The sequence below is a fragment of the Salvelinus namaycush genome, chromosome 2 (genome assembly GCF_016432855.1).
Source record: "Salvelinus namaycush isolate Seneca chromosome 2, SaNama_1.0, whole genome shotgun sequence".
Taxonomy (NCBI): Eukaryota; Metazoa; Chordata; class Actinopteri; order Salmoniformes; family Salmonidae; genus Salvelinus; species Salvelinus namaycush.
In genome coordinates this window covers 17183947-17196482 of record NC_052308.1, presented here as the reverse complement: position 1 = coordinate 17196482, position 12536 = coordinate 17183947, and the positions used below count along the sequence as shown (strand labels likewise).

The window sequence follows — 12536 nt, the reverse complement described above, 5'->3', positions numbered from 1 at the left end:
CCTCCATTGAGTCAAAAAAACTTCTGATTCCAGGAGGACCATGAGCTGTTGCTATCGATAAGGTGTCTGATTCATCATTTTCAACTCGAATAGAAGTAGAGGGACTTTTGTCAGAGGTTGCTTGTTGTGAGCGCTGAGGGAACTTTATGCACTTGGCCAGATGATTCTGCATCTTTGTTGCATTCTTCACATCACTGTAATAAGCTAACATTTTTTGATGAATTTAAGCAAAATTCCCAAAATTCCAAGGCTTAACTTCCTATGGAAAATTTCAGGGAAAAAGGAAATTTACCGGAAAGTTTGACCCTTTGCTACCCTAGTTATTTGTAACATGTGCTGAATACAACAGGTGTAGACCTTACAGTGAAATGCTTAATTACAAGCTCATAACACTTATTTTTCTTAAAACGACATTGTTGTTTCAGTAAAAAATAAATATAACAAATAGTTAAAGAGCAGCAGTAAAATAACAGTAGCGAGGTTATATACAGGGGATACTGGTACAGAGTCAATGTGGGGGGCACAGGTCAGTCGAGGTAATTAAGGTAATATGTAAATCTGGGTAAAGTTAAAATGACTTTGCATAGATAATAACCAGAGAGTAGCAGCAGTGTAAAAGAGGGGGTGGGGACAATGCAAATAGTCTGGATAGCCATTTGATTAGCTGTTCAGGAGTCTTATGGCTTGGGGGTAGAAGTTGTTAAGTCTTTTAGACCTAGATTTGGCGCTCCAGTACCGCTTGCCATGCGGTAGCAGAGAGACCAGTCTATGACTAGGGTGGCTGGAGTCTGACAATTGTTTGTGCCTTCCTCTGACACCGCCTGGTGTAGAGGTCCTGGATGGCAGGAAGCTTGGCCCCAGTGATGTACTGGGCCGTTCGCACTACCCTCTGTAGTGCCTTGCAGTCGGAGGCCAAGCAGTTGCCATACCAGGCAGTAATGCAACCAGTCAAGATGCTCTCGATGGTGCAGCTGTAGAACCTTTTGAGGATCTGAGGACACATGCCAAATCTTTTCAGTCTGCTGAGGGGGAATAGGCTTTGTCGTGCCCTGTTCATGACTGTCTTTGTCTGTTTGGACCATGATAGTTTGTTGGTGATGTGGACACCAAGGAACTTGAAGCTCTCAACCTGCTCCACTACATCACTGTGGATGAGAAAGGGGGCGTGCTCGGTCCTCCTTTTCCTGTTATCCACAATCGATCTCCTGGTCTTGATCACGTTGAGGCAGAGGTTGTTATCCTGGCACCACACGGCCAGGTCTCTGACCTCTTCCTTATAGGCTGTGTCATCTTTGTCGGCCTACCACTGTTGTGTTGTCGGCAAACTTGATGGTGTTGGAGTCGTGCCTGGCCATGCAGTCATGAGTGAACAGACAGTACAAGAGGGGACTGAGCGCACACCCCTGAGGGGCCCCCGTGTTGAGGATCAGTGTGGCACATGTGTTGTTACCTACCGTCAGGAAGTTCAGGACCCAGTTAGAGTGAGGTGTTTAGTCCCAGGGTCCTTAGTTTAGTGATGAGCTTTAAGGGCACTATGGTGTTGAACGCTGAGCTATAGTCAATGAATAGCATTCTCACGTAGGTGTTCCTTTTGTCCAGGTGGGAAAGGGCAGTATGGAGTGCAATAGAGATTGTGTCATCTGTGGATCTGTTGGGGCGGAATGCAAATTTTGGAATAATGGTGTTGTGAGCCATGACCAGCCTTTCAAAGCATTTCATGGCTACAGACGTGAGTACTACGGGTCGGTAGTCATTTAGGCAGGTTACCTTAGTGTTCTTGGGCACAGGGACAATGGTGGTCTGCTTGAAACATGTTGTATTACAGACTCAGTCAGGGACAGGTTGAAAATGTCAGTGAAGACACTTGCCAGTTGGTCAGCGCATGCTTGGAGTACACGTCCTGTTAATCCGTAGGGCCACGTGAATGTTGACCTGTTTAACTTCTTATGGCTGGGGGCAGTATTGAGTAGCTTGGATGAATAAGGTGCCCAGAGAAAACTGCCTGCTACTCAGTCCCAGAAGCTCAGATATGCATATTATTAGTATATTTGGATAGAAAACACTGAAGTTTCTAAAACTGTTTGAATGATGTCTGTGAGTATAACAGAACTCATATGGCAGGCAAAAACCTGAGAAAAAGGTTTGAGGTTTGTAGTTTTTCAACTCATTGCCTATCAAATATACAGTGGGATATTGGTCATATTGCACTTCCTAAGGCTTCCACTAGATGTTAACAGTCTTTAGAACCTTGTTTGATGCTTCTACTGTGAAGGAGGGGGGAATGAGGGCTCTTTGAGTCAGGGGTCTGGCAGAGTGCCATGAGCTGACCATGCGCGTTCACGTGAGAGTTAGCTTGCGTTCCATTGCATTTCTGAAGACAAAAGAATTCTCCGGTTGAAACATTATTGAAGATTTATGATAAAAACATCCTAAAGATTGATTCTATACTTCGTTTGACATGTTTCTACGAACTGTAACAGAACTTTTGGACTTTGTCTGCTCGCACCTCATGAATTTGGATTACTGGGCTAAACGCGCAAACAAAAAGGAGGTATTTGGACATAAATGATGTACTTTATCAAACAAATCAAACATTTGTGGAACTGGGATTTCTGGGAGTGCAGTCTGATGAAGATCATCAAAGGTAAGGCAATATTTATAACGCTATTTCTGACTTTTGTTGACTCCAACATGGTTTTGTTGTCTGAGCGCTGTACTCAGATTATTGCATGGTTTGCTTTTTCCGTAAAGTTTAAAAAAAATCTGACACAGCAGTTGCATTAAGGAGAAGTATATCTCTAATTCTGTGCATAACACTTGTATATTATATTAAAGTTTATGATGACTATTTCTGTAAATTGACGTGGCTCTCTGCAAAATCACTGGATGTTTTGGAAGCAAAACATTACTGAACGTAACGCGCCAATGTAAACAGATTTTTGGATATAAATATGAACTTTATCGAACAAAACAGCTGATGCTCTCATACATGCTTCAGTGTTGCTTGCCTCAAAGAGAGCATAGCAGTAATTTAGCTCGTCTGGTAGGCTTGTGTCACTGGGCAGCTCGCGGCTGTGCTTCCTTTTGTAGTCTAATAGTTTGCAAGCCCTGCCACATCTGACGAGCGTTAGAGCCGGTGTAGTACGATTCAATCTTAGTGCTGTATTGACACTTTGCCTGTTTGATGGTTTGTCTGAAGGCATAGCAGGATGTGCACCCCCCCATAGAGTGAATAGAAAGCATCATTGCTTACCTCAGTCTCCCTCTGTGATGCATCTCCAACAGGACTCCCTTCATTTGGTTTCTTCCAGGTCTTTGGTGTAGCAGAAGCAGTCTGACATACTGCAGAGAAAACAGCAGCAAATACATTTTGAAGTCAGCTATAGGCTGGCGATTTACCCCAAATTGCTTCCATTAAATATCAATGACTAGACTTATTATACTAGCAGAAAACAGTGGCCTTCTCCCCAGAGTAAAAATTAAATCCAGGGTTTAGTGTAAGCACTGTGCTGTTCTCAGCAGTCAGCATTGAGTTCAGTCTGGCTGATCCAAGTCTTGTCTATCAGCAACCTTTAACTGTTTATTTATAGTATACACACATAGGCATCCATGCTGTCATGTCTGTATCCATGGCTATGCACATACCTGTAGTGGGACTCTTTCTGAAAAGGGCTTGTAGCTGTGGTTCAAGCTTGCTGTTTGGTGTGATGAGAGTCTCTGTCCCTGCTTTGAGAGGGATGTCTTTAGTGTCAGAGAGCTTGCTGGTCTCTGCTGTGGCCTGCACTAGCGGCGGAAGGCCTGGGGGAGGCGCTGGAACAGCAGGCGCAGGGCTGGAGGTCAGAGTGACTGGCATTACAGTGATTGGTGCGATAGGGTCCATGACAGCAGGGGGCATCTCTGCCCTCACCTCACTGGGCACAGCCTCACTGCAGTCTTCTCTAGAAGCCGGGGCTGAAGCCTGGGGCTGGGTTGGGGATAGGGAGGGAGCAAGGGGGGCGGGCTCCTGAGACTGGGTGTCCATCTCAGCCCCAGTGTCAGCATGGCCATTCAAAGCCTTAGGGGTTAGGGCTGGGGAAGCAGCCAGGGTGCGTGGGGCTTCTGGAAGAAGTTCCTCTGTGTTTGAGGTCTGGGACTGAGTCGTGAGTGGCAGGTGCTTGGGGTCCGCTGCAGAGGAGGGAGGGGGAGCAGTGGGCTCCACGGCAGAGGGCTGCTCAATGGGGCCGGCAACAGGAAGAGGGGCCGGGATGGGGGAAACCACCACTGGGGCTGGGAAGGGAAGCTCTGGATCCAAGTGGGGAGAGGGAGCAGTTACAGGTGCACTGGCCTCTCGCCTTTCCAATGAAGGTTCTGATTGACCAAGCCCGGGAGAGGAAGACTTCTGGACAAGCGGCTCCAATTTTGGCTTATCATCTACTGGAAAAGAGAACAGATAACATAGACATTAAACACAAAAGAAAACACAATTCTTTGTGCCAATCTCTTAACTGAGTCAACATTCAGGTTCTAAAAAACGTTTTATTCCTCAGGCCGCTGCTCTCAAAGCAGGGATGTATTCTGCCTGAAGGATGGAGGGGTGAGGGCCGGGGGTAGAGGGTCAGACCTGGCCCTGGCTTGCTGGCTGCAGCCCCAGGCGTGAGCTGCTGCTGGGGGAGCTCCAGGCTGTAGGCTGAGTTGGCCTGGCCCTGGCCTTGCTCCGGAGTATGGCTGCCACCCGACTGCTGCTGCGATTTGAGGTAGAAAATGTGAGGATAATGAGGGTGCGTCCATAAAAACTAGCAACACAGAGAGACAAATAAGCACAAAAATAGAATTAAGCGGAAATAAGGATACCAGTGGTTATGGTTAGATACATTAGCCAAGGAAAAGACAGGGGGAGACAAGCAAGGAGACAGCAACCAAGGAAAGCAGGCAAAAGGGAGGAAAGGAGAAGAAGAAGCAAAAAGAACGTGCAAGAGTAGGGGAGGTGGAGTGTGAATGACAGGGAAATGGAGGCACACAAGGTTAAACAAAGCAAAAGAAGGGAGAGTAAAAAGAAAATGGACAAAACACAGAGAGGAGAGAATGTTAAAGTCCAAGGAGAGGACAGGGAGGAAGTGTCACAAAAGCTTTCCCTCCACAGAATCCAGAACAAGAACTGTAACTTAAAGATAGCCTATTTCTATAGACGGGTTGGTTGTTTAACAACAACTGACTTGTACGCAACTATGGGGCAATACAGACGGGGTTGGCTTAAATTGTTGACAACATGTCAACTATAATTCGTTGACAACATTGTAAACTATAATGTTTATTAAGAATATAAATATATTTGTACAACGAGCACTTGTCTCAAATACATCGTGACAGTTATTGGTTGGCAAGCTAGCCAATTTGAGTCATATTAGTAGTATAGACGTGACATCAGTCAAAACACCTCAAAACAAGACATGGTATCACGAACAAGATAAAACCTACGACTCCCCACCTGTCAGCTTCTTGTCATTGTTACTAGCTATCTGACCATCCAAAATCACAACACTCAGACTTCTGCCCCATTGAAGCGTGAGCATAGTTTGTGACGTTGTCAGCTAACCCATCTATTAAAATTCTCAGCACATCAATGACTCATTTTGTTTGAATCAATGAAGTATAGAATCTTATTCTGGATTCGTCATGGAGGGACAAAAAGCATAAACGATATGTTCCACAACAACATTTACTGCACAAGTGAGGGAGGAGATACAGTGATACATGCAGGTAGGTACTAATAATAGGTAATATATATATATATATTTATTTATTTATTACACATGTGTGTAAGCCATATATCTGTGTGTCAAAGATGACTATGATAACACATTTACTATGAACAACGAAAGTGTTTAGATCACTTTTGTAAAATAGCCATGGTTGTCTGTTACTCAAATTGGATAGCAAAGGTTGTGAAGGCGAGGCCAGATAAGGCCAGGTGAGTGTTTGGGCCCAGTTGCAGAGCAATGGGTGGGGGGCAGGGAGTAAGGGACAGTGGCTGAAGTCTGAGTGGCTGGCTGTGTCTAACGCAGCATGGCAGAGGATGGATTACAAACACAGAAAATGTGCTGTGCCTGCATGCATGGCTCTGTCTGTCGTGGTGCCAAAGCCCTGGTGGCTTAATTGCCTGTTCCCTCCCAACACCAAGCAATCTGCCCTGGGCACAGATTACACAGACATGGGTGACAGGCTAACAGCTCAGTGGGCCAGTGGCACACAATGGCAACCTGTGTGTGTGCGTGTGTGCGTGCGAGAGAAAATAAGCTGAATATCAGGCAGCATGAGAGAAGATGTGTCCTTACTTGCGGAGGGGTGGGGGTGGAGGAGGGCCGTCCGACAGGGGGGGTTGGATTTCGGCTCCCTGTGCCCCCTGCCATGATCTCCTCTGTGATGTCCCTGCCGCCCTGGTTGGGGTCCCGGATACGGATCTGGGAGGACAATGATACGAAAGGAGCGGCATCTCACTAAAGTGCCAGCGTTTCAGAGCAACCCTCACTCAGCCATTCAAAACAGTGAGTGTGTTGTGTACAGGAGTGCATCTGTGACCAAAAGTTTCAGACATTCTTATTCAGCTTGTACAAATGTAGAGAGAAAAAGCTTAACAGTATTTCAGCAGAGGCACTTGAAAGGGTTTCTGGCAAGATAATATATTTTCATGTGAGTCTTAACAAGTGGGTCATAAGAGTCCAAACGGAACAGCACTATATTTCTGAATACCTTAAAGTTTCCCACTGGCCCTGGATCAAAGGTTCTCTGGCAGAAGAATAAACACTAGAAGCGCAGAGGCAGTCATTTTGACATTTAAAATACCTCTGCCATTTTTAAAGTCATGCCACCTCTGCCCTGGACTTTTCCTAAATACGTTTATTTAACACATGTATGTTGTTAGAATTTCGATATCAATGTGTGTTATAAGAAGTTAAGAGGACAGATCATCCCTTCCCCTTGCCACCCCTCATTAACCAGCAGTCAGCCTGCACAGCCAATGATAGCTAGGGTTGCAAAGGGCTGGACATTTTCCATGGGAAGTTAAGCCTTGGAATTTCAGGAATTTTGCATAAACTCATCAAAAAAGTTATATTATAACAGTGAACCTTTTTTTGTGGGATACACAAGGCAATTCTAGGTCTTGTGGCATATTTTGGTTAAACAATCCCCAATTCAATGGAATTTCAACCCTCTGCATGCACAGTGCACTCTTCCATCACATGTACAGCTGATTCTCAAGATCTTGCACTCTAATGAGATGCTATTGAGCCCACACTACTACACTGTCTGAGCCAAGGACTACATGCTTTCTGGTAAGTTTTGAATATAATACTGGGTGGGGTGAATATATTTTATATGACATACATTAATTTTTGTTAACTAGTAAATAGTAGCCTACAGCAAAGTGTGTTTAAAACATCTCTAACGTGTTAACAATTTCTGCTAGTTAGTTCTTGCTACCATGTGGGTTTTAGCTTGCTTGAGCCTGCTAACTGAGGAGTGTTAATTCACCTGTTTCCATACACGTTTAATTTTAAAACATTTATCTTACAAAAGGAGTTGTTTAATCTAACTGCTTAACTATTTATCCTTATATTTGTTTTTTTAAACAAATTTTTTACTAATCTTTACAGGAAAATGCCATGGGCACTATCTGATGTGTGGAGACATTTCACTGCTGCTAATGTAGAAGGAAAAGCTGTGTACATTTGCAAATACTGTGCCAAATCATATGTGAAGAATGCAACAAAGATGCAGAATCATCTGGCCAAGTGCATAAAGTTCCCTCAGCGCTCACAACAAGCAACCTCTGACAAAAGTCCCTCTACTTCTATTCGAGTTGAAAATGATGAATCAGACACCTTATCGATAGCAACAGCTCATGGTCCTCCTGGAATCAGAAGTTTTTTTGACTCAATGGAGGAACGTTGTCAGAGAAATGCTGATGAATGTCTAGCTCGAACTGTGTATGCAACTGGTTCACCTCTGATGCTCACAGGCAATGTGTATTGGAAGAGATTTCTGAATGTTCTTCACCCAGCATACCCCCCTCTACTAATTTGCTGGATGTAGAGTTCAACAGAGTTCAAGTGAAGGTCAAGCAAGTCATAGAGAAAGCAGAATGTATTGCAATCATCTCTGATGGGTGGTCGAATGTTCATGGACAAGGAATAATTAACTTTTAACTACATCTCCACCCCTCAACCAGTATTCTACAAGAGCACAGACACAAGGGACAACAGACACACCGGTCTCTACATTGCACATGAGCTGAAGGCAGTCATCAATGACCTTGGACCACAGAAGGTATTTGCACTGGTGACAGACAATGCTGCGAACATGAAGGCTGTTTGGTCTAAAGTGGAGGAGTCCTACCCTCACATCACACCCATTGGCTGTGCTGCTCATGCATTGAATCTGCTCCTCAAAAACATCATGGCACTGAAAACAATGGACACACTCTACAAGAGAGCCAAGGAAATGGTTAGGTATGTGAAGGGTCATCAAGTTAAAGCAGCAATCTACCTCACCAAGCAAAGTGAGAAGAATAAGAGCACCACCCGTTGGGGTGGTGTTGTCATCATGTTTCACAGTCTCCTGGAGGGGAAGGAGTCTCTCCAATAAATGGCCATATCACAGTCTGCCGATATGGACAGCCCCATCAAGAGGATCCTATTGGATGATGTATTTTGGGAGAGAGTGGTAAGCAGCCTGAAACCTATAGCAGTAGCCATTGCACGGATTGCGGGAGACAATGCCATCCTGTCTGATGTTCAGACTCCATACTGCCCTGCCCACTTCACCTTTGCTCCAAGCAGAGGAAACTGCAGTTCTGAAATACATCAAAAAGCATGAAGACTTCTGCCTGAAGCCCATACACGTTGCAGCGTACATGTTGGACCCCAAGTATGCTGGCAAGAGCATCCTGTCTGGTGCAGAGATCAACAAGGCCTATGGTGTCATCACTACAATGTCTCACCACCTTGGCATGAACGAGGGCAAGGTTCTTGGCAGTCTGGCGATGTACACTTCCAAGCAAGTGCTTTGGGATGGAGATGCAATATGGCAGTCGTGCCAACACATCTCATCAGCCACCTGGTGGAAGGGACTTTGTGAAGCTGAGGCTCTTTCCCCTGTTGCCTCAATCATCCTCCAAATCCCACCAACATCAGCCACCTCAGTAGGCACCTGGCCCTTGTTTGGGAACACACAGACCAAAGCACGGAACAGGCTGACCAATACAAGGGTTGAAAAATTGGTGGCCATCCGGGCAAATTTGAGGCTTTTTGAGCCTAACAACGAGCCATCCTCAACAAAGTTGGAAAGTGACAGTGAAGATGAGGTCTCAGAGTTTGATGTTCAAGAGGTGGACATTGAGGAGGTCCAGGGAGAAGACATGGAAGCCTGAGAGGAAGACATCAAAACTTTAGTTTAGTTTATCATTTTACAGATGTATGTTGAAAACCTTTTTTGGGAGATGCAATTGATCATTGGGGACCATTCAATATTCCCTTTCTTTTATTGTTCAGTGAAATCATCCCATGTGAAGAGTCAACTAATCCAAAATTAAATCTAGAATCTGCTTCCTCTTTTGCAACAAAGCCTCTTTCATTCATGCTGCCAAACATACCCTCGTAAAACTGACTATCCTACTGATCCTTGACCTCGGCGATGTAATTTACCAAATAGCCTCCAATACTCTACTCAGCAAACTGGATGCAGTCTATCACAGTGCCATCCGTTTTATCACCAAAGTCCCATATACTACCCACCACTGCGACCTGTATGCTCTTGTTGGCTGGCCCTCGCTACATATTCATCGCCAAACCCACTGGCTCCAGGTCATCTATAAATCTTTGCTAGGAAAAGCCCCACCTTATCTCAGCTCACTGGTCACCATAGCAACACCCACCCGTAGCACACGCTCCAGCAGGTATATTTCACTGGTCATCCCCAAAGCCAACACTTCCTTTGGCCGCCTTTCCTTCCAGTTCTCTGCTGCCAATGACTGGAACAAATTGCAAAAATCACTGAAGCTGGAGTCTTTATCTCCCTCTCTAACTTTAAGCATCAGCTGTCAGAGCAGCTTACCTGTCACTGTACACAGCCAATCTGTAAATAGCACACACAACTACCTCATCCCCATATTGTTATTTATCTTCTTGCTCTTTTGCACCCCAGTAGCTCTACTTGCACATCATCATCTGCACATCTATCACTCTAGTGTAATGCTAAATTGTAATTATTTTGCCTCCATGGCCTATTTATTGCCTTACCTCCCTACATTTGCACACTGTACATAGATTTTTCTATTGTTGTATTGACTGTACATTCGTTTGTGTACTCTTGTTTTTTTAATTGAAGTTCAATTCGTAACGAAATTGTGTTTTTTCCTATTGGAAGGATTTAATCATTTGCAATTATGTCTACTTATGATAAGATAAGTCTTATGTTTCTGTCTCCATATGACATGGTAAATATATCAAATGCAAAAAAATTCTACATTTAAATGGTATTAATATTAACTGGCATATATTTCTGTTAATTCCCATATATTCCCATGGAAAGTTTCCACCTCTGAATATTCCACCAAAATGTGCAACCCTAATGATGGCCACTCGAAACGACACCAACACCCCATTGAAACTAATTTCACATATAAAGTTAGCCTTAAGACAAGATTAAATTGACAATCATCAATTGTCAAACTGTATATGAAGCGCAGCTTGTAATTGACCGAGGCAGGGAAATTGAGCAACAAAAGTGACTTCTTCAAATCCTCCTAGTCACATGCAGGTAAGACGTTTTGATTTCTATATAGTATCTGAAAGAGCAGATTCTGGAGGTTTCAACAATGTTTACCTTTGCCCAAAAAAAACTCACATTTGAAGAGATGAGCTCCATTTCAAAATATTAAGAATAACAGCTATTCCAGGCGCTTCACGAATGAGCATGCAGCAGCAGACGGCCTACAGTAACAAACTAATCAAAATGATATTGTGTTCTTTGAAATAACCAAAACCTTTATAAACACAACCAAATTATTATTTTTTCGATGGCATATATGAAATGTATTTATTACTGTTAGAATGTTACAGTCAAAATGACTGCTAATAGGCTCAAAGTGGGGTCCCTCGAGGCCGAGCTCCCAAGCGTCAGAGCTAGATTAAGGCCTGGCATACATTTCAAACCAACCTTCCTTCCACACACAGAAACACTCTCCTGGCAGCCTTGATCTAAAATCAACCTGTCATCCCTCATATACTTTCTCTGTAAAGTAATGAATGCGTTTTAAAATGTAACTCAAAAAGGCTGATGGATCCAGAAGTGTCTCTTATCAGAAACATCAGGGATCATTTCTCATATCCTCTCACAGTATGCATATGGAAATAGAAAAGCTGGTGTGTAACTGAGCAGATGGCATCTACTAGTGTGTGTATCTGTATGTGTATGCTTACATACATGGGGAGTGTATGATAGGAAAATGTTTGGTAGACCATGGCATATGTGTGTCTGTGTGGAGACGGCAGCGTGCTGAGATACTCACTGGTTTCTTCTCACGCTTGGCTGGTGGAGGTTGCTGCGGTGTAGGCACTATGATGGAGGGTGAGGGGGGGTACACCTGCTGTCCTGGATAGTATTGAGGTCCAGGAGCTTTGTCAGGGAGGACGAAGAAAAGGGTAAGCAGAGTACAGTATATATATATATATATATATATATATATTAGAGGTCGACCGATTAATCGGAATGGCCGAATAATTAGGGCCGATTTCAAGTTTTCATAACAATCGGAAATCGCTATTTTTGGACACCGATTTGGCCGTTTTTTCTTTTTACAGCTTTATATAATCTTTATTTAACTAGGCAAGTTAGTTAAGAACACATTCTTATTTTCAATGACGGCCTAGGAACGGTGGGTTAACTGCCTTGTTCAGGGGCAGAACGACCTTGTCAGCTCGGGGATTCAATCTTGCAACCTTACAGTTAACTAGTCTAACGCTCTAACCACCTGCTTTACATTGCACTCCACGAGGAGCCTGCCTGTTACGCGAATGCAGTAAGCCAAGGTAAGTTGCTAGCTAGCATTAAACTTATCTTATAAAAAACAATCAATCAATCATAATCACTAGTTAACTACACATGGTTGATGATATTACTAGTTTATCTAGCGTGTCCTGCGTTGCATATAATCGATGCGGTGCGGATTCGTGAAAAAGGACTGTCGTTGCTCCAATGTGTACCTAACCATAAACATCAATGCCTTTCTTAAAATCAATACACAGAAGTATATATTTTTAAACCTGCATATTTAGCTAAAAGAAATCCAGGTTAGCAGGCAATATTAACCAGGTGAAATTGTGTCACTTCTCTTGCGTTCATTGCATGCAGAGTCAGTGTATATGCAACAGTTTGGGCCGCCTGGCTCATTGCGAACTAATTTGCCAGAATTTTACGTAATTATGACATAACATTGAAGGTTGTGCAATGTAACAGGAATATTTAGACTTATGGATGCCACCAGTTAGATAAAATACGTA

General features: G+C 43.7%; 1 protein-coding gene across 13 annotated transcripts in view; it reads right to left on the bottom strand.

The window, feature by feature from the left end:
* Positions 1-12536, bottom strand: part of LOC120059491 (eukaryotic translation initiation factor 4 gamma 3-like) — a 63565-nt gene that overhangs the window by 18103 nt on the left and 32926 nt on the right. For 10 of the 13 annotated variants that reach the window (XM_039008597.1, XM_039008605.1, XM_039008662.1 and 7 more), the window contains 5 exons: positions 11546-11652; positions 6312-6446; positions 4601-4721; positions 3646-4413; positions 3254-3342 (listed from right to left, as the gene is read on the bottom strand). In XM_039008597.1, coding sequence (XP_038864525.1) covers positions 3254-3342; positions 3646-4413; positions 4601-4721; positions 6312-6446; positions 11546-11652 — 1220 coding nt within the window. The remainder of the gene's footprint in view (positions 1-3253; positions 3343-3645; positions 4414-4600; positions 4722-6311; positions 6447-11545; positions 11653-12536) is intronic. The other 3 variants (XM_039008613.1, XM_039008622.1, XM_039008631.1) reach the window with 3 other exon arrangements.